The sequence below is a fragment of the Centropristis striata genome, chromosome 14, assembly GCF_030273125.1.
Source record: "Centropristis striata isolate RG_2023a ecotype Rhode Island chromosome 14, C.striata_1.0, whole genome shotgun sequence".
Taxonomy (NCBI): Eukaryota; Metazoa; Chordata; class Actinopteri; order Perciformes; family Serranidae; genus Centropristis; species Centropristis striata.
The window spans coordinates 16,565,425-16,591,629 of NC_081530.1; the positions used below are offsets into that span (position 1 = coordinate 16,565,425).

The 26,205-nt window shown below is 37.6% G+C and overlaps 1 protein-coding gene across 1 annotated transcript in view; it reads left to right on the plus strand.

Annotated features, from left to right (window-relative positions):
* The first annotated feature begins 23,620 nt into the window (after window positions 1-23,620).
* Window positions 23,621-26,205, plus strand: part of atp1a3a (ATPase Na+/K+ transporting subunit alpha 3a) — a 34,212-nt gene continuing 31,627 nt past the window's right edge. The window contains exon 1 of the mRNA XM_059350680.1: window positions 23,621-23,993. Within this exon, the coding sequence (XP_059206663.1) occupies window positions 23,988-23,993 (6 nt within the window). The 5' untranslated portion in view covers window positions 23,621-23,987. The remainder of the gene's footprint in view (window positions 23,994-26,205) is intronic.

Consider the following 26,205-nt stretch of genomic DNA (forward strand, 5'->3'; position numbering starts at 1 on the left):
GAAAACCATCGGAAACTAGAAATCCTTTTAGCAGACAGCTCCCTTGTCTCTAAGGCAATGGATTTTTGTCAGTGGGTTTTAGGGTGAAGATGCCTGAAATGAACTTCAACTTTTCATGTTTTGTTCTACAAAGGAACGTGTCAGTAAATACCCCACTCAAGAGTTTTAAAGCCTCCTTACTGTCCCTATGCTTGCACACTCCTTTGCTTCACTTCTGCCTTCGTCCACCGGGGTTGTTCATTTTTACTCCGACCACTAGAGGGCGCCACCAACAAAACATGTCAATATATTAGCCCTTTGAAAGGGGCTACTCTACCTGCTATAGAAGGTAGAGTAGGCTCCTACTCACACATAGTTATGGGATGATAGCTGCTGATAAATGCACGATCAAAAGCCAGCTGTGAAGGAGACAAGTAGAAGAGTTGGCTGTTTTAGCTATAATGTGGACATTGATATCTTTGCAGCCTTGCAGATCTTAATAATCTAGACGAGTCCAGGTAGCTGTTTCTTGACTTAATCCAAGTGGTTAAGTAATGTAATGCAATAAATTGAAGGGCTCCCTCAGCCCTGTACCTGTCCGCATTTGCTTCCCCTTTTTAAAGCAGGCTCCTTTGACAATACACACCAAGGTTAATAAACAGTTAATCAATCCCCAAGTGTCTAGAAAGGCCAACGCGTGCATGTTTAAACTGAATGAAGTGAAGTGTGAAGAAGTCCTGTCATGGTTCTTTGTTCGGGGACTGGACGGTGTTTTGTTCACAGGTTTGTGGTGAGAAACATTTGTTGTCATTGATTCACAGCTGAGTTCACTCCAGGCTGATTAGAGAAGCTTTTCATCGGGTCAGAGCACTCATTCTCATTTGGAAAATGATTTTCAGCAGCAGCACCGCGCAGTTTGCTCGTCTCTCCGGCTTTCTCTTCTCCTTCTGTGCACCACAGCATGGCCCATTCAACCACTGAAAACACACTGTAAAACATGTAAATGTGTTCATTCACAACAAATATCACAATCTGCTGTTATTTGTGACGTTGTGCACTGCATTACTGTTAAATGTGAGGTGCTACTATGTCCTCTCCCTCTATATTTACAGAGCATGTCACACAAGATAAATGTGCAGACATTACAGAACGTGTCCCAGAACTGCTTCCCCCCATTACTCTAGAGAAAGGTCCAGTAACCCCATCACAGTGTGCAGTTGTGCGTTTTACAAAAGGGCCAAACAGGCTAAACTGGAGCTTACTCCTCCCTCTGGTCTCTGGAGTTTTAGCCAGCCTGCACAGCTGCAAGAAGCTGGACTGCTTAACTCTATGGAGTCTTGGGCTATTTTGTCCATTTTTGAATCCTTTTCATCTTGCCTGTATACACCACTTAAAAAATGTTTAAATAACATGTTTTTTTTTTTACAATACTACTTACTACTACTACTTACTTACTGGATCAATATTTTGAACCAACAATTTTGGTCATTTTGTGTCATTTTTAAATAATTTTGTGTCTTTCTAAGTCATTTTGTGTCTTTATTTGGTCATTTTGTGTCTTTCTAAATCATTTTGTGTCTTTATTTGGTCATTTTGTGTCTTTTTAGTCAATTTGTGTCTTTTTGTCCCCTTTCTTAGTCATTTTGTGTCTTTCTAAATCATTTTGTGTCTTTATTTGGTCATTTTGTGTCTTTTTAGTCAATTTGTGTCTTTTTGTCCCCTTTCTTAGTCATTTTGTGTCTTTTTTTAGTCATTTTGTATCTTTTTTTGGTCATTTTGTCTTTTGTAGTCCTTTAGTCCAGCATAAAATGTGATTTTTAATCTTTTTTTTAACTTTCAAAACACTATCATGTTCAATAAAGAATTTTAAATGTTGCAAATGTGAACAAAGGTATATAAGAAGGTTACATCCAGTTCTATCATTTTATACTAAATATATTTGACCTTGTCTCCAGTTTTACTTGGTATATCATCATCAAACTGAAACTGGCCTCATGGAGTTTACAGCCAGAACTTTAGAGGTAAATTTACAGTAGGGCTCCACGCTGCTTTGTTTTGTAGTCTGGGTGTGATGAAGAAGTCATGATTAGGTGCTTTTGTGGACTCCAGAGGGATAAATACTTCTACTACTAACAAGCATTTGGATTGGGTATTTAGAGTGATTATACTTGTACTAGAACACTAACAACAGCTCCATTTTTGCTTGTAGTTTCTTTTAAGAAATTTCGTAGCTTGATTGCAGACTTTCCCGGAACTGTCTGCAACTGTTTTAAGCTTTGGTCATTTTAAATAGCATTTACTTATTTATTTTTCTTGTCTATTATCTGTATTTTAAATGATTATTGTCATACCGTTTGTAAATGTAAATGAGGGAGACCTCATATATATATATATATATATATATATATATATATATATATCAGACATTAATACATCAGTTTTGTGCAAAATTCAGGTCAGTAAAACATCCTTATGTTCACACTGATGTCTTCCCATGTGTTACATTCTTAATAATAAAAAAGACGCTGCATAGTTTTCACTGTCATTAATATTAAAACACAGTTCTAACCCTTAAATAGTAATAGTCTTTAGTGTATGTGAAAGCACAGCACTATTAAACCTCAGTGATATTTAATGATAAATGGTGCGCAGCTCGCAGCTCAGTCACACATAACGCCATTATAAAATGCTGATAAATGCACAACATTGACAGCAGACCTGTTCATATAAAATGTTAATGCGCTCACAGAAAAATACCGCTCACACCATTACTGTAAAACATGCGTGGAACTAACGTTGGAATGATTTTGTTTTCAGATACAATCCTCTGTTAATTGTTCTTTCATTTTAATTGTGATATGTTTGGAAGAGATTTCTGAGAAGATATACATTTTATCTGTCAAGAATAAATCACATTGTCACAATCATTTCATGGAAAGAGTTAAAACAGATATATTTTATTCCAACTTTATGGGGGGCCTTGTATATAATTGCTGATACCTCAATTTTCTTGGACACTAAAAAAAAAAAAAAAAACAGCAGTTTTCATCCTTTATTTACACACATCGCACAAAAATTCCACAAAAATCCCACAAAAATCCATATTTTTTAAAACCATGTCTTTTGCACGGTCATGTAGAGCTTTATTAACTTATAAAAATACAGTTAAACTAATACGAAAACAGATTATAAAGACTTTAAAATGGGTAAATGATTGCTCTCGTTTTGGTCTTAGTCAGCACTCGCAGCAGAATTTCAAATTAATTGCAGCTGATTTATTTTATTCTGTCAACCAGAAAGGAGAGACTTACAATAGTCCAAGCTGACAGTTATAAAAGCAGAAATCAATCTTCCTGTGATGCTCAGAGGAAGAAGCCGTCTCACTTTGGAGATGTTTTTCAAATAATAAAATGCTGGTTTTGCAATCAGTTTTATTTGATTTTTGCCTCCTTCTTGGCGTAGTGTGTTTAGTTTGGAGGCCAGTTTCTCATGTTTCTCAAATTAATAGAATTCACAAAATCTCTTTGTGACATAAATGCACACAGCCCACTAACATACTTAAGAGTGAGTGAAGTGTGACAGATCCTTTACTATAACTAGTCAGATGTCTCTGCTTTCAGGCCCCCTGTGAAGCCTTGTGTGGCCCTGCAGAGGGAAATCGACCGGTTCTATCTCAAGGTCTTATCAAATCTCCTGTTCCTCGCACCGCTGGAGCCGTAACATGATGAATGGCCAGTGATTTCCTCTACAAGGTCATCCTGACACCTCGAAACATCCGTGTGTGTGAGTGAGTGTGTCAGTGTGTGTGTGTGTGTGTGTGTGTGTATGTTCCAGAGGGAAACAGAGGTGGCGTTTGTTTGCAGGCCAAATGAAACATCAACATTACAGAAGATAAGGAGGGAAAGAAAGAGATGGATGTCTGAGGCAGCTTCATTACTCAGGTGAGTTGGTTGACAGATCTGAAGAACCGTGCTCCAAAAACCAACACATGCAGAGACAGGCATTAGCTACTTACTGATGCTAAACTTCTTCAAGGTTTATTATCTTTCATATGTATATTATTGCAGTGTTGGATGTTCATATATAAGGTAATCAAATGATACAGGAAAAGGTGTGTGAAAGGATTCCCTTTGTGCTAAAAATTCAGGTTTTCTTGTCATTTTTAAAGTTGTTTTTTCTGCTCAAATGACTTCAAATCACGAAGGATTTCTACATATGGTCATTTGCTCCTGAAACATCACTGCAGCATTAACATTGCATACACTGCTACACATAGCTACATGCTAACATCAGGGAAACCTGTAATCTTGCATGCTGATGTTGTTAATTTCTACCCAATTTTGGGATCAAATTCCTGCTGGAACATGTTTGATTGTGTTCTTTTTGGTTTAGAAGCTTTTATTGGCGACTTTTCGCTGTAAAGTAAGTGCCTCTATACATTATAGTCATTCTGCCAGACGCCCTGGCTGCAAAGAGACGCGTGGATATTGCAATCTACAAGCACTCAGGGCTCAAGGAAACATGCACAGAAAAGAGCTTTGATGGGTTGAAGGATAAATGCATTATTGTTTCACTGAATATTCTGGAGAGAGAGTTTACCGGAGCAAGTTTCTCTCTTAAACAAGAGAATAGAACTAGTACATATAGTTTCCAACAGATGATAGAACTTCACCTGACTGGTGCACACAACAGCAGAAAACAGCATCAAAGAAGTCAAATTAAATACTACATACACCATGCACAGTAGTATTCTCTATTTACATGACCTGCAGGAGGTTCTTTACACTGGTGCAAATGTATGACTCCTTAAAAAGACTGAGGTCAGAGGTCAAGCATTCACCAGCAGAAGACTAAGGCCCTGTTTACACGAGGACGCTTGCGGGTAAAAACGACAAAATATTTTATCAGAAGTGCCTTTCGTTTCGACGGTGGCAGCGTTTTTGGGGCTTAAAAACGCAAAAATCTGGAACCACCCTGCAGAGTGGAAAAGTTAAATACACTCATCCATAGCGTGTCCGTCTACACTGCCAAGACGCAAAACTCTGCTCAGATCTGCTCACGTGTTTACGTCACATACATGCGCCAATACAGAGAAATAAACAAACACGTGGGATTATTTCCATGCGTCGGACCTTCAAGCTGCTCTGACAGCTCTAATAAACTTACAGGAGTCTTTCCACCAAATGTACAGGATATGTACAGATAGTGTTACTGAACAGAGAAGAATCTGTAATTACCTCCATCAAATTTTGAATGCACCAATTGGTTGGAGGCGAGCCAGACAGCTTTGGACGAGACCTGGGAGATCTAGTGGATGGTGGATAACTTTGTGGAAGGAGTAGCTGATGAAAATACGTGGTGTGAAAACTTCCACATGCCCAAAGATGCTCTTATCACTTTAAGTGATGCTGTCTGGCATGCATACAATCCAATTCCACACACTTTTACTTCACCGCAGGCACGCAGATTTCCTCCCGAAAACGCTCGTCTAATAAAAAGAGAAGACGCGACGCCACTTTCGCGTCCTCTGTTCACACCGTCATCATTTTCACGTAGCCTTAGAGAATGCATGGCAGTGTAGAAGATGGCAGTAAATGATCATTCGTAACGTATTCTATTATTTTGTTTATACGGAGAGGGTGAGAGCGGAGATGCCAAGAACACTGACCAATCAGAGAAGCAGACCATGGGACCAGGTGCAGCAGTTATGGGAAGTATGAAAAACATTTTTTTAATCAAAGCATTTAACCCTCTGAAACCCAAGCCAATTTAGGGCGTTTCTTTTTACATTTTATTCACTGTGGCCTTGTATTTCACTGCAATCTATAAGTCCTGCAGCTCTATGGAAGCCGCACAATCATGGCTAGTGGGAAAGTGGGAAAAACAAAAAATTTTAATTTTTTGCAGATTAACACAGTTATAATGACATAAATTTCACTGATATTTTTTTCTAATTAATAGTAATAAGATGGAATTTATATATGCAACACTTTTCCAAGTGCTCACAAGTGTCATGAATACTGGGGGGAGAAATTGACTCTCCAAATATTGAACTATTTACATTTTTACAGCCTCTCCTGTCCTCTCCTCTCTGCTCTGTGTAAACAGCCTGGTGTTCAGTCTGATTTTCAGGGAAAATTTGTCATGAGATTGTTCGTCTCAGCAGAATCAATCTTGGCTTCACAGAATTTCATGTTTTAAACAGGATCTAGTTATTCCAGATAGTTCATTTTGGGGGATGTTTGAAATGAGACATGAAGAATGAAGTGATTTTGATAGAAATACCACAATTTTAAGCTTAATTTTGGCCACTCTTTCTAACAGAAACATACATAACCTATTAAATCCTCTCCCTGAAAGGGCTGTCAGAATGTTCAAATTCAGACAGTAATGCCTGTTTTTACAAATTCTTTCTACGATAAACGATGTATTTTTGAGATAGTTAAACCTGTTATAGGAGAAAAACCAAAATACTATGATCAAAATAAGCATGATGTGTCCCCTTTAAAATTGTATCCAGCAAACTCTCATTGATAATATTTTGGAAAAAGAACAAACTGTTGACTGGTATGGAAAAAGTTTCCAAAGCATCATGTCTATGTGCAGAACAGAGACTCAGTCACTCTCTGTTAGTATTCATATCCTGTGACATCTTTCTCGTTCATCACTCTCCTTCCAAACATTTACACACTGCAGAATAAAGGTTTAATCATGACTCATCTTATGTGCTATATCTGTGATATAAGGACAATGTGGTGACAGCAGACATCTCATCTCTTATTCATGCAGCGTGATCGTCCTGTCCCTGCTGAGAAATAATCTCTCACTCCTCATTAGCTTCATGTCACTTTCCAAGAAGCATCACCTGCAGATTTATTAGTCAAAATGATGAGTTTCTGCAATATTTAACCCTCTGGAGTCCATCTATTTATTGAAAATACACATGTTATATTTACTGTAATAACTATATTTATATATGATATGTAGACAAGCTGAGAAAGCCAGTTGAAAGAGCAATAATAGTAGCTTTCACCATGTGCCATTTTTGTTTCTAGACCATTTTTAAATTGTTAATTTTCTTTCTACCATGAAAACTATTACTATTTTTAATTTAGGTGCAAATAGACCGTTTTGTAGTTTTATTATTTATTATTATTTCTGCTGTGTGTATAAATGGTAAAAAAAATAAAAAATAAAAAAAGGTAAATTTCCATAGACACCTTTGTCTTTTGTTTGTGTTTTCGGTTCCTGGCAGCTTTATACTTTGTTAATTAAAATAAAATGAAAAATCTGACTGATGAAGTTTGGACAAATTTGACAAATTTGAACCAAAATCTCCTGGACTTCAGAGGTTTAATACAAACTCTAATTGTGTCACCATTCAAAGTTCCAGGTCGCGTTTCAAGTGCAACATTCCTGCCTGGTGGTGATAAAGTGTTTAGGTAATAGATGATTGAGTGTGGCGTTGTGATGCATGTTGCATCGTGAGTCATTCTCCCTGCTGCCTCTCCTCACCTCCATCCCTCTCTCCCTCCCTCCCTCCATCTCGTCCTCACTCCTCCACGCTGGGAATTATGCAACACTCTGCAGCGCTGTCAGGAGAGTGTGAAGGGAAAACTGTGTGTGTGATGGATGGAGAAAGAGAGACAGATTAGAGTATATGTGAGTGCAAACGAGAGAAAGGCCAGGAGAGAGTTCTCCTCGTTTATAAACCTCTCCCTCCTTCATTCATCACATCCTCTCCTTCTTCGAACAAGGTCGACCACAAGGACGGTCTAGCCACATTCTCCTGCTCGTGATTGGCCGTCGCAGCACAGTAGGGCCTTAAAGAGACAGCAGAGTACACAGCAAAATCTGTAGTGTTGTTTTTTCAGAGTTCATAATTTTGAGTTGGTAAGTGTTGCTTTTGGAGTTATTTTAACACTTGTAGTGATCAAAAAGCTCTGCCAGCATTAACACCTGAGTTAGATTCACTTCAGTTGGAGTTGATTTTCAGATTTTGTGACATGTATGTTAGGCTAAAGACAGAATGCACTTTTAATGTATCGTAAAACAAAACAATGAATGTTAATTATCACATGAGTGAACGGAAATAACATGATTTTAGGGTTAAAGTATGTTAAAAAAAATTAACACTCACAGTGAAAGGGAATAACACGATTTTAGTGTTGAAAATACACTTTAATGTGTCATAAAATAATACGATGTATGTTAAAAATTAACGCTCAAAGTGAAAAGGAATAACACAAATTTGGATTTAAAAGTGCACTTATGTCGTGTCATAAAACACCAAGGGTGTCAGATATTTAACACTATTAAAGAGTCAAAATATTAACACTTTTCAAAGTGTAATTTAACTCAGAATCCATGAGAACTATATAAACTCAGAAAAAGTGTTAAATTTAACACTCTGTGAGTTGAAATCACACTCCCAATTTTGCTGTGTAGCTTTTGTTTTTGTTTTGTTTTTGTGTTATTTTTTGGCGCCGACAGCAGCCATCTTTGCACCAGCTGGGGGAGGCGTGACTGTGTTTGAAATCTCCTGCCTCGCAGTCACGGAGTTTCCCAAAATGCCTTTTACTCCCCCTCCTGAAATATTTATCGTGAGCGGTTAAAAAGAGCGGTTAGAGTTGGCACCGGAGGCTGTTGTTGTCCTGTTCGGCTGACGTCCTGTCCTTCACTCGTTATTGATCACTTGTTCTCAACCACAGTGTATTTATAGACACAACACTACAACACAGGAGGGAAATCATTGTCCTGTGTAGGCTGGAAGTTTTTGTAAAACTCAGTATTTGAGTGCAGAGCAGCTGACAAAGTGAATTACAAATTACACCTGACAGTCTTTGTGAAGTTTTGTATTTGGTTTTATCAACAAATCTGTGTTAAATAAAGGGCATAAAGCAGTGACAAGAGTTCTATTAAGCTGCACACACTTTGTTTTTAACCCAGAACAAATAGAATGAAAAAGTGAAGCAGAAATGATGCCTGACAACTTTTACAAAGACTAATGGTCATTTTATTCTGCAGAAGGAACACCATAAGGACTATAGAAAAGAAAAACATTCGTAAATAGAAAATGTGGAAAACACAGCTCATATTCTGTTAAGGAACCTTGTGTTGTAGAATGACAATACGTATATTAGCTTGTAACCTTTTAAAATGCTTTAAATTAGCAGCAGATGTTGTGTGCTTTAGCTGTAAGTTGCTTTGTATTTATTAGGGTATTATCTAGTGCAGGGGGAGGCAACCTGCGGCTCCGTAGCCACATGTGGTTCTGAAGTGGCTCCCTTCATTTATCGTTGGTGTAGGCCCAGAGCAATTTGTATTCTTCAATTGTACACTGAAAAAAAATGGAGTGACATTTACTTTTAAAAAAAAGCTAGGCAAGTTCTTCCACACAGAAAGTGTTTCTAATCTTTTCTCAGGCTGTTTCTCAGTAATATTTATTTAATAGAACCACTTACTTTTTTTTATGTAAATACACAAGTAAATTGCAGATTCACTCATGTCCCTCAATTACATTTTACTTGGAAATATCAACTAATTAAGCCAATGAACTGGTTTAGTGAATATTACTTGGAACAAATGATTCAATTTACATACAAAACTGAGGATACATAATAACAACCAATCACTAAGTAATGCACTACATGAAAAACTTCTATTTTAAAGTAAAAGCACTGAATTAGTATTTCTTTGTAGAATTTATATAGATGATTGAAATAATAATTACAGGACCAAAAAAAATCATTTTTTTTCAGTGTACAAATGTGTAGCTTATATCCATTATTATTATATTGTAAAAAAAATGTTTTAGAAATAAATGTGCATTATAGCTTACAAAGGTCTACAGCCCGGCACCATAACCTCCACATTTTGCCAACTTCAAGTCCATTTTTGAGTTTCCCATTACTAGGCTATCTTTCTATTATACATTTACACATGGGTCCTTGCTGCATTTTGACAAAATCATATTAATAAATGCTCATTTCGACCCACTAGTAATGTTGGGAGGCTAATTTAGACTCAGTAGGCTGTCTCATCTTCATTGCAAAGCTCAAAATAAGGTTTGTGGCTCCATTCGAACATTTTTTCTTTTTTTTTGGCCAACAATAGCTCTTTTATTTTGAAAGTTTGCCTTCCCCTGATCTAGTGCAATGGTCAAGCGGCTACTTCATCCTTTAGCTTGTCATTTCTGGCTGTATTGTTTCTGGTTTATGTGTTTGTCTTTTTTGTGTTATTTTTTATCACTTTCACTTCACTTGTTTTCTATGCCAATATACAAACAATATCATCTTTATGCATTTAAATTCTATATAATCAGAAACAACAATTATGTAGAGATTGCTGTAGAGATTGTAAATTACATATGAGAAACCTGGTTAGTTTGACAGATTTGTTTCGTAAAATATAATCCCAACCAGTAGTTTCTACATATTTCCTTCTCCTTTACACTGGGAAAACATTCCTGATGAAATCCTCCCATCGCTGCAGCTCCAGCTCGGCCCGTCTTTCTATTCTGAGATCAGAGATCTGGCTGGAGCACAAAGTGCAAAGGCGTAGGTGGAAGGAGAGGGATGTTGAGATAGTGGCACACACATACACAAATACACAAATAGAAACTTCTATGAAATTATTTATTATATATTACTGAGCAGTGTAGCATTTCCAAATCGTTTTATAGCCACTGCTCCATCAGGGGGAGGTTTGTTTCATGACAAGGAGAAAAGAGAGACAGAGAACTATAAAGAAGTAAACCAAGTGATAAAAAAAAGACAGACTGAGAGGAAGTTGCATCACTTTTCTCTGGATCCAGTTTGGTACAGTGGCTCATTTGGGTTTTCATGAGATTAATCATCAATCATCATTTATCAATCTTTAACCCTTTATAGGGCACTCCTGGAAAATGTCAAGCCTGAAGTGTTATTGGAGGATATTACAAGACTTTTTGCAAAACGTTTCATTTTTATATTGCAAATCGAGGTAAATTGAGTCATCATTGTTATTATATTTATTCCCACAGCAACCCTAAATAGACAATAACACATCATTTGCATCCATCACCACTTTACCTTTATACTATTTATTATCTTTTTAGACTACTTATTACATATGCGTAATGTCTGAATGTCTTTTTTAAAGCACCTTATATATGAGAAGCACACGTAAATTTAGTGGTATACTTTTTTAATACAATGATAATAAGGGAAGCTTGAATCTTGTATGATTTACTGATTGGTCAGATGCCACAGTGTCACTGTCTGTGATGTAGAAACCCATGTGGTTCTATGAGCTCACGGAGAGAGAGGAGACCTGTTATAGATGTCTGCTCAAGTTACCAAATATGGTTCTTTGCCTGATAAAGGGTTAAATTTGATTAAAAGAAACTGGAAGCTGTACAGAAGAGACATCTCATGAGGATATAAGTTTGAATAAGAGATATACCCAAGTCCAAATATATCTTTTCAGAAAAGCTCAAATAATGAGACAGAAACAGATATTTTTTTCTTTTATTATCCATCTATTTTTTTCTGAGTTGTAAGTCATTAGAACTCATTGACGTGTCTGTGCACCTGCCATTATGTGAAACGACATACAGTATGAGGATGTGGAAAAATGCTTTATAATTAAGTAGATGCCAATATTAAATCAGTTTCATTGTTTGAAGGCTCTATAATTCTATTGCAATTGAATATAAGGCTAAAAAAATGCCCGATTTAACTTGACTTCTAGTTTAAATGATGCCCAATTTCGATGTTTTATCTACAGATTGAAAGAGTTGATTGATAGAATTGAGTTGGGTGAATTAATACATATACAGATAATGACATTTATGTATATTCTTACACTGTAAAAAATGTTTGTAGAAATGACAGTAAAACACTGTCAAATTGCATCAGAAACAGGGCATAAAATTAAAAATGTAATATCACCGTAGGAGTGGGTTGTAATCACCGTAAATTAAGGAATAGTGCAAAACTTTTGAACTGTAGAAAACACTTTTTTTTTTTTCATGTAAAATTAATGGGGAAATAATTAATTTAAATACCATCCTGTCACAAGGACACAATTACCCTAAAAATAAAGGGACTACTCAGTCTAAATTACAGTTCTTGCTGATTTTTACATTCAAATTTACAGTAGAAACTCACTGTATTTTTTACGTCTGGCAACCACAGCTGCCGGTATTTTGCCCGTAAATTTAACAGATTTTTTTTTACAGTGTAGTTTGAATGTTATAGCTGTAAGATAGCAGATAGTAGTAACAATTGTCATTGTCAAATGTCATTTCATTATATCATTCATATCAATACTCTTCCTTTCAGCATGTTGTTGTACTGTTTTCTAACTGATTAGATTAGAGGAAGTCTTGGAAGACTGTCCAGGCATGATAAAATTTATCTATACAGCACATTTAAAAACAACCTCAGTTGACCAAAGTGCTGAACAGTTATTAAAATACAACAAAAATCATACACAAATATAGTTGTAAATAAAAACAATAAAAAAAATAAAATACTAAAAACAGTAAAACAATGAAATTGTAATAAATACTCAATCTAAAAACAGAGTTAGAGATAAAAATAAAAAAAAAGAGTGGAAAGAGAAATAAAACAAAACCACATCGCTGCAAAGAGAAACCCGACAAAGCTGGAGAGTTTCAAAAGCAACTACAGGAACATTTCTCTGAGATGCTATTTTTGGAAGAAGAAGAAGAAAAAATAGGCTTTTCAAACTCCTTTTCTCCCAAAACCTGCTGCCTTACACTTTACAATGGCAGGAGATTTTGAGGAGAGGAGGGAGGGAGGGATGCGAGCAGAGAGAGAGGAGAGAGATCAAACAGCTGGGGGGCAGATGAGGTACAAGAGAGGAAAAGAAAGAAGGAGGCCACTGAAGTAGAACACACATCTAGTTAAATGTCTCTGAGATGTTTGCTCATAAAAGAGCATCAATGTTGACTTTGTTTTCATGACCAAACAACCCTCATGTACATTTATTGAGATAATTAGATACAAATACTGTAGTTGAACTCTCATTAAAGGGAAGCTTGGGAGAACTGAGACCATTAGCTTCAGAGCTTTTGGCAATGTTTTCATCAGTTATTGTAGTTTTCTCATTAAGTCCTTGTCTTTTAAAAATCCGATCTGGTTTATAGTGTCAGCTCCATCAAACAACAAAGTTTTTATTTCAGTGGTTTAGCAGCCAGGTGTTTCTGAATGATGGCTGTCTGGTGGTTGGTCCACTCTTAACTCTATGGAGTCTTTTTGGGCTATTTTGTCCATTTTTGAATCCTTTTCATCCTGCCTGTATACGCCACTTAAAAATATTTAAATGCCATGTTGGTTTATTTTTTTCAGCACAACCTCACCTATATGACCTAATAGTAATTGAACATTTTGAACCAAAAAGAAACAATGAAAAACCAACATAAATGTGATCTTGTGATTGTTTGTGATCCTGTCATTCAACTCTGGTTTTTATTCTTGTGTGACTAGCGTAACAATTTTGGTCTTTTTGTGTCCTTTTTGGTCATTTTATGTCTTTTTTTTAGTCATTTTGTGTCTTTTTTTTGTCATTTTGTGTCTTTTTTTTGTCATTTTGTGTCTTTTTTTGTCATTTTCTGTCTTTTTTTTTTTTGTCATTTCGTGTCCTTTTTGGGTCATTTTCTGTCTTTTTTTGGACATTTTGTGTCTTTTTTTGCTCATTTTGTGTCTTTTTTAGTCCTTTAGTCTAACATAAAATGTGATTTTGTATATATTTTTTTACTTTCAAAACACTATGCTTGAACACTTGCATGCTCAATAAAGAATTTGAAATGTTGCAAATGTGAACAAAGGTTGCAAATATAACATATAAGAGGGTTACATCCAGTTTTATCATTTTATACTAAATATATTTGACCTTGTCTCCAGTTTTACTTGGTATGTCATTATCAAACTGAAACTGGCCTCATGGAGTTTACAGCCAGAACTTTAGAGGTAAATTTACAGTAGGGCTGGATGTGATGAAGAAGTCATGATTTGGAGCTTTTGGAGACTCCAGAGGGTTAAGTCCAGACTAAAATATCTCAACGATTTTGATAGATCAGCATATAATAAGCTACTCATTCATTATCCCCAGACGATGAAGGTAACTCTGGTGAACCCCTGACTACTTGTACCATCAACAGTTTGACAGCAACCTTGGAACCCATCAGGTATCCATCTGACAGTGGTTTATATAGCCAGTATATCTGTGGTTCTGGTGTAGACAGCTGATATCCAGAGAACGGATCTTCGGGACAAGACTTTGTCTTCTGTATAGGTCCGATTAGCAACTTTAGACAATGGAATGGGGTTGTAGATCAGAGATGTCATCTATGACTGGATTAGAGTAGTAGTGATTTTTCCTTTTTTTAAATTTTTAATTAAACCACATAACAGTATATTAAGTAGTTTAAATGAGCCCTACCTTGAGAAAATTAAAAAGCTGCCTATAAATGCAATAATAATAATTATATTTATAATAATCTAATTATATATTTGGAATATCTATAACAAGCACAGTGGAGCCATTCTGACTAACAAGTACTTCTGATGCTTTAAGTACGTTTAGATGCTGATATTTAGTAAGTTTTGAATGCAGGACTTTTACTTGCAGTGGAGTTATTGCATTGTGTGGTATTAGTACTTTTACTGCATTAAGAAATCTGATTACTTTTTCCACCACTGCTAACATGCATATCTTAGGATAATAGTGACGTGGAAATGTCCATTTTTTTCTATCACTCTGATTTCAAATTTGCTGCACAAAGCACATGTGACTAAATATATCAAGCTTTTGTGCCCCACTTTGTATCACATCACTGACTGTAACAAGAAGAGTGAGAGCTAACTTCACTCTCAGTGACAAGCTCAGTTGTCTAATCTGTGTCTGACATTAGTGTGTATGTGTGTTTGAGTGTGAGTGTGTTTGTCTCTGTGTTATAACACTCACTGGCCACTTCAAGCTTAAGGGGACCCGAAGAGGCTGTTCCTCTCACATGGCAAGAGACTTATGCAACACAGAGCTGAGGATATGTGAGCAGGTGTGTGTGTGTGTGTGTGTGTGTGAGCACCCGTATGTCTGTAGGCTGTGCAATCATTACACCTGAACCGTACAAACACCTGCTATATTAGTCTGTGTCTGCTCATTTACCTCTCGTGTGTGTGTGTGTGTGTGTGTGTGTGTGTGTGTGTATGTGTTTGTGTTTGTGTTTGTGTATGTGTGTTTCCATGTTTATATCTGCAGGACATGTCTGTCCTCAGTGATGCAGTGATAATGTCCATCAGAGCACGCATGGCGTCCTGCCCATTTCAAGGTACTTCCTCATACACACACACACACATATATGGATACACAGAGCATCACTGTTATGTGCTTTTGCATCCTGTACAAAAAGCACCATTACTGTGATGGAAAGGAATGAGATTTTTAGTTTTCTACAGTGTTTGTCACTGTACAAGGAATGTATAATCATGTATTTGCATGCTATTTCAATAATTTACATTTTAACAAAAGGTGATTCCTTTTTCAATCATTTCCACATGAGTTGTTGTGGTTTTTTTAGATCAATTTGAAGTTCTGATTTTTATGACTCAATGTTTAAGCAAATACTCTTTCGGAGAGTTTGAAGTTTGGTATAATATTTTAAGAATAAAACCTTAATTGCATCTGTGTCTTTTCTCAAAACATGCACATTAAAGATGCACATTAAAATATTACTTGTCACTGTCACCCACTCCCACTGGCTGCAATTTGTCATTGACACTAACATTGATATTTACACATTTTTAATGCACAGTGACTAACAACGAGTACTGTGTTACTTTAATTTCACTGCACTTGTTTCTAGTATGTGGCTGTATGCACGGCCCTGCCTGTTACTATGTAAATAAGATGTTAATCCCCTTAGTGCCGACTCATTATACAGTAATGTATAAGTACAGTAATGGTGTAGATTTAGACCTGCAGCAGGACATGTTTGGGTTATGTTGTGCACTTGTGTTTCATCATGTCTTTGCATCGTTTAGTGTTGGATCAGAGGGATTTTCTGAGCATGAATATGTGCATGTTCATCATGCATGTAGATGGGGCTTAAAAAGTGTTTTGCAACGTTACTCAATATGCATACACCAGGCCGATATCTGATTAATAATTAATAATCTGTGAGCAAATATATGTTATAGCTTCAAAATGATGCTGATGAACATTTCAGCTGGGTTGAAGAGCTTCTTAAGGGTTTTCTGTTTCTCCTGGCAACTGACTTCTTCTAGTACAATTAAAGTAATCGTACTGACCGGTGATCCAACACGAGTGCCATTAGACCTATAAGTAGGACATTCACACTGTGGCATTTACAGAGTCTGTGAGCCAAAAGGTCACAGCCTGTGACCTGAATCCCCAGACAGACAGACTGGGAAAAGACTTGGCGAGGGAAATGAGCAAGTAACACCCTGCACTGCATAAGTGATTCCACGAGATCCCCTGAGCCACTCAGACACTTAACCCCACAGACGCTCCAGTGGAGCTGCTCAGAGGATCTGAATACTCCTAGCTGAACGTGAAACAGCTTCATAGTGCTGTGAAAAATCCTCCATATCTTGAAAACAAATTATATTAGAAATTGTAATAAGAGACATACTGATAACCATAATAGTGGCCTAGCTCAATGAATGGCTGTAATATTAAACAGATATTCGTGATCCCCAGACAATGAATCCTGAAACATTTTATCGATTCCCTGATTTTTCCTCTAGCAGCATCAGCAGGGCAAGTCAAGTTAATTTGGTAATATTCAAGATCATATTGTAGAATAGAATAGAATAGAATAGAATAGAATAGAATAGAATAGAATAGAATAGCCTTTGTTGTCATTGTACATAACAAAATGAAATTAGAGTGCAACTCCCATAGTGCATAAAACAAATTAAGAACAACAACACACAACGCTTAAGGACAATAACGTATAGAGGTATAAAAAGTAAAAATATCACAGCAAGAATAAATAATTGAATGGCAAAAATACTGAATATAGAATAAATAGCTATGTATGTAAAGGAGGTGAATGAGGATGAGAGGTAGCATGTAGAGGTAGTATTTTAGATAATATGAATATAAATATATTGCACTATAATATTATTGCACTTATACGGTAAGAACAGGACGCAGCAGATACAGAAGACAGATGAAGGTTGTGTGTGGATCTAATATTGTAATATTCTAGTAATATTTTGTGCAAAGAATCAAGGTTCCTAGATGATGATCTCTGCTGACTTTGGTGATCCCTTGACTTTGTGGTTTTGAGCGAACCTCCAAAACTCTTGGATGAACGGCCATGAAATGTAGTAATTTTATGGATGGAATGTTATACCTTTGGCAATCGATTAACTTTTTATCTCACTTTATCTCCCCCATCATCAGGATAACATTTCTATTCATTCATTACTTTGGTTTATGGTTAAATACCTGCAAAACCAATTACCTTCCCATCATTCTCAACTGTCCTTTGAGTTTAGTACTCCAGTCTTAGCAGTGCCTGAATTGGCCATTACTCAGTACTGGGTACCTGCACTTTGCATGAGTAATTTTTAACAACATCAGTAGGCTGTAGGCTGTTATTCCAAAATATACTATATTCTTTCTATGTAAAATCACCAATTTAGTAGTGCACTCCTGTAACATTATTGGACAGCTTTATTTATTTCTTTAGGATCAAAACTGATGCACCAGAATGAGAGATATCATCATCTTCTTCTTCTTTCTTGTTGAAGCCTACATTACCCATAATGCAACTTGACTTTTGACAGTTTGGTCAGAGAGTCAGGTGTGCTCCTCCTATGGTCCTGTTTCCCAAGTTCAGAAGTCATTCTTCTTTATAAATTGTAATCTGGAAACAACACATGCTTCAAAGAAAATGTGTTGTATGCATTCAAATGACACCATTCAAACTGCTAAAATACTGCTTTTTTGAATTGTAGTCTTCTCCCTCAAGTGATGCTGCCTCAATAGATATCACTTGTAATACATCAGATTTCATGCAGCTTCCTCTGGAGCCACAAAATGCTTTCAACAACTTATTTAATGCGTCATACTTCTGCAAACACACTTTGATGTGCAAAATCAGTGGTGTTCACCTTTAAAATCTGAATATTAGCACATGTTAGTCAAGTCTTTTTAAGGCTTTAGCATGTCATATATTTTTGTATAAAATATACAATCCTGCAGAGCAGTAAAGGTCTATAAACCATCAAACTCTGATTCTCGTTTAGCATTCAGTTTGAAGTGTTTCCCTCTGATATGATACATTTCTCCCAGTATGAATTTTGTTCTGCTTTTATGACGAAAAGTGGTTATTGATAAAAATGTTAGCCTGACTCATCTAAACTACTTTTATATTGACAAAATTACACTCAAAATAAAAGCAGCTACAATAACAGATTTTTTGTTAGAAAATTGCTGTTTTCCTTCACTCACTCTGTGAATTTAAGGCTTTAGATGATGAGATCTGTCCTAATCACTTCCACAAACCTTTTCAAAAGTTCCAGACGGTTTGATCAGTTGTGTGTGTGTGTGTGTGTGTGTGTGTGTGTGTTTGTGCTGGAGAGTGTGTGTGTCTCTGACAGTGGTTGTCTCCTGCTGTGTGACAAACTGGACTCAGTTCTGCTAAGAAATCAATCCTCAGGTAGTCTGTGATTACAAATAAAATGCAGCTCCCGTTTGTTTCCAACAGGAACAGTGACCAAGCATTTTTCCATCAAAACATCTTTTCGCCTCCTTCAGTCTGATTTGTTCTGTTGCAGATTATTAATAATAATTATCCCATAATCAACTGCAGCATCTGCAAAGTGTGACAAAAAATACAGAATCACGCTTGCATTTTATACACATTTTTCCTTTGCCTCTGCTTTTATCTGGCTCCTCCTATTCATCCTGTGGACAATTTCTTCAATTTTGTTTTGTGTCAGCTCGATGATTAGGAAGCCACCTGACAGAGGTTGCTATGGTGACCAGGTCTCTGAAATGAGACTCTTTCCACTCCTGCATCTCTGCGTTTCTCCCCCCTGCCTTAAAATACACTCCTTGTTGTTTAACCTTTATGAGTATATGTTCTGATGCATTTCCTCTGTTCTCTTCTTTTCTGCAGCAACTGGTTTGAACTCTGCTGCACACACCTGGGAGCTGCTGCCCCGAACAACTCACTGACGAAGAGGAAGAGAGAAGAAACCCAGAGCAGGTAGAAAGGTGGGTGGTGGTGTGCAACAAACACATCTGGTATTCTGTCTTTACTATGAGGCAAAATGTTGTGCAACATGTGCAATAATATGGTCGTTTGATGTAGGAAACTTTATATATTATATATATATATGGAGGTTGAAGTTGTAGATGCTTTGCACGGGTTACAAGTATTGTTGCATGAGAGAAACCAACTCACCTTTACACACCAAGGCTGTGATGAGTCAACAACCTGAAAATACAAAATGCTTGCCTGCAAATGTTTTGCTTCAAAACTTTTCATACCAGCTCTAAGGCAAATTTACAACAGTTGTTCAGTACAAAGGATAAGAAAGGATATGAGCAGAGAGTCTGGTTAGTTGTAATATAGCCTAAGCTGCTGAGTTTTACTTTGTTGTAGTCGAGTCACCAATTCTCAAGTCCGAATCAGTCTCGAGTCCCCAGTGTTCACATCAGTGTCAAAGTGTGAGTCACCAAAGAAGAGCCCGAGTCAAGTCCAAATCCAAGTCACCAAGAAAGGTCTGAGTCGAGCCATTATTACCTCAGTTCGGGTCAGAGTCATGAGTGATTGTCCAAGTTCAAGTCCAAGTCATTGTGCACTATAATGCACAAGTCCATATCATCACAGTGCAAGTCTGAGTCGAGTCATAGGTCCGGAAAATCAGGCTTTAAGTCTGATTCAAGTCCGAGTCCATGCCTCAAGTACTCCATCCCTGGCTCTGAGTAAAATTGAGTTCCCTTTCGTTAACATTTATGCAGTGTATACAGTATTTCTGGGGCTTTTAATGTGAAAGGTAAGAACAGAAATTATCAGGTAACATTTGTCTGCGACATTAGTAATGCTGGAACATAAATGCCTCACTAATTATTATCCAGGTTCTACATAGTGGTGTAGTGGTTAGCGCTTTTATCTTACAGCAAGAGGATCATGCAGTTTAGGTTTAATTGGTGACTCTTGTCCGAAATTGCCGTAAGAGAGAAGGAGAGCATGGATGGTCTTCGTTTTCAATGTGATAGTCTGCAGACATGTCCATGGTGTACTTTTGGTACTTTAAGTTTATCTTGATGCCAATACTTGTGTTTTTGTACTTAAGGAAGATTGTGAATGCAGGACTTTTACTTGTAACAAAAATATTGAGAGATTTTTACTTTCACTGTGGTGTTGCTTCTTCACAGTCACTAATAATATACAACAGATGTTTTTCAACATCAGCAGCATATAGATGAGTTGGTATGCTGCAGTGCGGACAAAGCAAAGATATTACTGGTGTCAGTGCAAGTGGAAAAGGGCTTCACTCAATATTTTATGCTGTGTTTTTATTTCCAATTAACACTAACACAGATATGATGAATCCTTTTTTGGATCCTGATGAGCTGATCCATGTGGCACTTAAAAGTCTTTTCACCATTACTTTTTGAAGCAAAATGTGTGAGTCTTGACACATTTTTTTCCAGCCCAGTTTAAGAATTTCCTAGAAAAAAAGAAGAAAAAACAACTAGATTGATGGTGCATGCTGGAGGGATGACAAAGCAGTGCAAAATCCAGGCCACACTTCAATTATAATAGAGGAGGTTTATTGATCCCATCTGAACACGGTGGCTGCCTCGGAGCAGAGCACAGTCATGCACTCACACAGACGAGCCTACACACACAGTCTGGCTGGCATTCACAAACAAACATTTGCATAGCAACACACACATGTCAAGCAGACATTTACAAACTTGATGACTGTTCGCGGTTGAATCACCAGGCGGGATGAGATGCATGTGTGTGTGTGTGTGTGTATGGCAGCTGCACAATATTCATAGCCTCCTGCTTCATTCGAAGGCTCTAAAAACAGCAGTTTAATTGTCTAATCTTCCACAGCAGGTGGTGCATACAGAAATAAAGCATGTGAGGCCTCAGCTTCCCTCTGACCGACCATGAACATCACATTGTTTCCATGTGATTTCTGTTTATTCTGCTTTTACTGTGAGCCTTGGCGAGGGTTTTCATTCTGCATATTATCACTATGTAAGCCATCTTTAGTCCAGTGTAATACCAATGAAATAGAGGGATTATTTCCTGTCAGTAAATTCTCATTTCTTTTGTGACATACTCTTCTGATTTCTCCTTTCTTTTCCATGTTTTCTCTGTGATTACTTGCCGTTTTCTAATCTCCACTTGATCTGTGCTCTTCTCTCTTTTCTGCTCTTTATTTGTCAGCATGATCTTAAAACAACCCCATGTGTAGTGCAGTGCGCTGCTGCTCACATCTGTTTGACAAATATCGCCATAATGCAGGCTATATCCTGCGTTTGGAGAATAGTGTATGCAGCAGTCTTCTCCCCTGATGCCATTGATGATGTGCAGATGTGCACTTTGTTCGTGTTTTGGTCTTTTTCACAGCAACACAAAGACTGCAGTCAGAACAGCTGCTGCCAGCTAAACAAAAAGAGGCTTAATTTCACCCGACTGAAGAGTTATGATTTCCACAATGATAAAAAGAAATGTATGAGTGCAAAGCTTCATTTGAATTATGACAGGTCTTTAGGATAAGACAAAGTAGCTATTACAGCCAGAGAATTGCCATAATGGGAGTTTTAAGCAAATTTTTTAAGCAAATGTCAGTTAAAGTATCTGCCATGTACATGCATGTTTTTAGGACATAATGTAGCTGAATTGGGTCATAAGTAAGATCGGAGACTGACCTACAACACCAAACCCCGGTGGGCCCCAAAAGCCCCAATTCAGTATGAGTTTATTAGAAGTGACAGCAAACCCCAGACCCAACAGGCTTTGTTCGTTTGTTTTTTTCCCCTCACTATATTTGCATTTTTTCGGTGCTGCGTCCACTATTTTTGTATCTTTGTGCCCAAAGGGTACAGACAGAGTCTCTGCTGTAACAGTCACCAATACACACTTCTAGTGGGTCATACGTGACGATTGCAAGAGATTACTTTTGTGAGAGTCTATACATTGTCTATTTAAAGTAAATCCTGCATAGTATACCTTTAATTACATGACCAAAAAACAACGCAAATTACTACACACCTTATTCCATTTTAGGAGTGCTGGTTGCACTGGATTTAATGGGACCTATAGGAGCAACAGTGTGCAAATTGCACAGAGGACATTTTAGGTGGAAGGTCAGTAGAGGTAATATTTTTAATTATTCTGGCCAGGTTTATTCCTTAAGCTACAAATTAAATAGCTTTTGTTTTTATTATTGGCCCTTTAGATGGGTGATTCACCCAACCAAAGGCCTTTCACATGATTCATGCTTTTCTCTCTTGCATTAAAGTTTCTGATGGAAGCTTTGAAAAAATAATTTGATTCCTTTTGTCAAAATTGTTTTGTTTTTTTCCTAAATCATCTCCTCATGACGCCGGCCACCTATGGTAAAATCACCTACATTCTCAGTTGATAAGATCATGTGATTTTACTCCTTTAAGATCATCACTTATTTGACAGTTTGCCACATTCATAGGCATCAGATAAGAACCCAGCAAAGAAGAGCTAGAGGGAGATTGTTTAGTTATCAGTTTAGTTTATCAGTGTTTTATTGTTGACACTAATATTGGTAACACTTTACTCGAAGGTGTCTACATAAGAGTGACATAAGCGTGTCATAAACATGACATAGGATGTGTCATGAACATTAATGACACTTTGAAGTAACATTAATGCTCATGATACTTGTTATGTCATGTTTCTGACAGGCTTGTGTGACTCTTATGTAGACACCTTCAAAATAAAGTGTTACCATATCTTGCTTAAGTCACAAAGGCATATTCAAAAAATTGCCTAAGCAATTTATTTCTCTTAAGTTACATACTTTACACACAGTGTTATTACTATGCCAATAGCCATCCTTTGTTACATCCTTTTTGAGTGAAATTATCAATAAATGTCATATGTTACACTTTTGGTGAAGTTTTTTGTGTTTCCTGCAAAACTTGAAAAAAATGAGTTAGGCGGTTATTTTAACAGGGTGATGATATATTAGCATAAAAATAAAAGGCTTGACATTTTACTTATTCAGATAAAATTCTTTCAAAAATCACCGAACTTAACCTGTTAATGGCAAACTGCCTCCCACCACCTTATAAAGATATTATTATTTTTATATATTAAAGGCCCGTTAAGCAATTGGTAACCTAATTAAAAAAAACTTGCTGATTAGTACTTTAACTTGTACATTTTTTACAATAAAGTAACTTTTAAAACATGGGTGACGATATGAACGCAGCATCACTCTGTTAGGAACAACTTATCGTTCGATTAATCCGCGGAGTGACAACCAGGAAACCAGGTGTGTGCTGCGGCTGCCTGGGCACCGCCGCGGAGGGAGACGGCATCCGAAGAAGAAGCCTGCTATCCGGGTCTACTTTCCACCGGCATCATTTGGGAGAAGGCTGGAGAAGAATCACCAACGGCTGCATGTAGTTTTAACATTTTATGCCGAAAGAGACTAAACAAAAAACCTTTTTCGTTTTCATCTTAACGGGAGGTGCAGCTTTACAGAAACTTTGCCTTGCCAAGTTACCACATGCCCGTTCCTTTTAAATAAAACGATATTTCAGGTATATTATGTTAGATTGATCTGTGTCAGTGGAGCGATAGCTGTCTACTCAAGGGAGACATTTATTTTCCTTCTCATTATCAGACGACTGTTTCCTGCCCCTTCTAGCCGCCCTAAAGCCAGCTATTCTGGTTAAATCAAGCCTAAAGGTGGTTCATCTTCTGAGGAGACCAGACTGACTGCGTCGAAATGGGGGTAAGAGCTACATTTATGTGATTTATTAAAATAACGGTTCTGTTGAAGTTAGTTAGTGTACAGTCTGAATTTAGTAATGAAAGAGTTCAAGTGTATGGAGGCATACAGGCATGATGTTAGAATTGAACATGATGGGATATTTGGTTTATATATTAAGCTAGCTTTAACCGTTAACGTTATGTCAAAGCCCGCTTTAATTACATTTTTCTATGAATTATCGGTCTGTTAAATGGGTCTAATTGCTCCTGGGGTGTCTTAAATCAACGTCACTTATAACACCAAATCAATGCGTTGCGATTTGTGATTACGACTGGGAATATCGTGTATCTGTGGCGATGTTTGTTGCCCCAAAAGGGCGTCTTTTTCTGCAGGAATATGCGCCAGATTTGTGAGTCAATCCGCCGCAACCAGAGTCCAGTCGGTGCGGCAGAACCGGTGCAGGGTGGTTACGCGTTACAGTAACGCTCCTCAGTCTCTTTTGGTCTTTTTACAGCTCTTAACCAAAAACTGAAAATGTGTCACTGTTTCTACCACCCATAGTGAACATCACAATGAAGTTGAGATCAATCAAAAAGCCATTTCCCACCTGTGAAATCTGATTAATGCCCCTCAGTGGGAAAGAAGCAGTGGAGTGGCGATACTATCACAGCTCCTATTTTAATCTCTCATCTGGGGGAGAAAAATTAACATTGGACATCCACATTGGTTGCTTTCCTGATCACCCACTGCGAACACAACTGTCATCTTCATTTTAAAGGTCTGAGAGATGCCTTCTGGTGATTTTGGCGCTGTAACGCAAAAGTAACGTAACGTGCAACTGAACCAGATCAGAGAGCGGGCCCAGTTTGTCGAACTACGACGTGTTTTTTAACCAGAACTAAGGTATTAATAGGTTTATCAACGAGCATCGGACATGTGGTGTGGCTGAAAGATGTGCTGTTTCATTCACCGGTTCCAAAAAATGAGATTACACCAACCGAACATCTGGCACCAGGAGCTGGACGCGCTGTTAGACGATTGAGGAAATTCACAGCTCCCTAATACACGATTACTCAGACTGCATAATGACACGGGCGAGTCCAGCCACAAATTAAATCGTTTGTGAATAATATGCAGGTGAAAAAAGCGCAATTACGCACGGGAATATGCAACCTACTGATGGTGAAAACCGCAGCCAGACTGCGGAATATCATGTCATTCCTCCAGCTCTGACTGCAGTAACTCATAATCATCAAATATATGTGGATCAGGTTATTTCTAAAAAAGGAGAGCTAATAAAAAGTGGTTAATTTGTAATGTTATTTGGAAATAATGCAGTGAGAGTGGGTGGGGGCTGGGAATCAAAACCATGTAGGCTATGTTTTTTTTCTCTCCTCATTTTTCCTACTCAACCATTTGGTGCATTTTCATTCAAACATTACATAATGCGCGGGTGCGTCGTGTCATTGTCATTGGAGCTTTTGGGCTTGGTGAGGATGTAGAGACAGCTTAGGTCTGGGTACCAAATGGGCACAGACAAGTGCGTCAAAATGGTTCCTCAGTGTTGGTCAAACCCCCCCTCCTCACCATCTTGTCTAGGGATAGGTCCCCAAGGAAAGTGCTCTCCACAAGGGTAGACACTGCCAACACCTCAGCCATCTCATTTTACCCCAGCATCGTTACAAAAACAATGATCTGTCAGGTCATGAAGGACATCCTGTTCCAGCCACTAAATTTAGACTACATGATGTCATTCCTATAGAAAAATCCCTGTAGTGTTTTTATAAGGCTTTATCCAGTGTCTGTACTCAGTAGTGAGGTATTCCAATCTTATATTGCTTCATAAAACGCCATAATCTCCTGCAGCATGCTGTAAGTATTTGCATTAACAGTCTTTTTTTATGGGAGGTGAAGCTGATAAAACTATGTGAACATGCACTGTGGGACTGTATCTCCATTTCTTCAGTGTTCATGGTGTCATGGTCCATCCTTGCTAATGAGGTATGATGGGCAGTGGTTTCGCCTCTGCTCCATATCCGGGTTCAGGGAAATGGGATGAGAGAGCATTCAGGTCGTGTCGTGGAAATGGTGCCGCTCTGTCACAGTTTGTGATGCTGTCCGCTAAATCGCTGGAGGGGGAAAACCGTGTGCAACTCTAACTATTGCGTCGAAGAGAGGAAGAGGGGAGTGTGTGTGTGTGCAGGGGAGGGTGGAAACTCCTATGTTCTGGCTG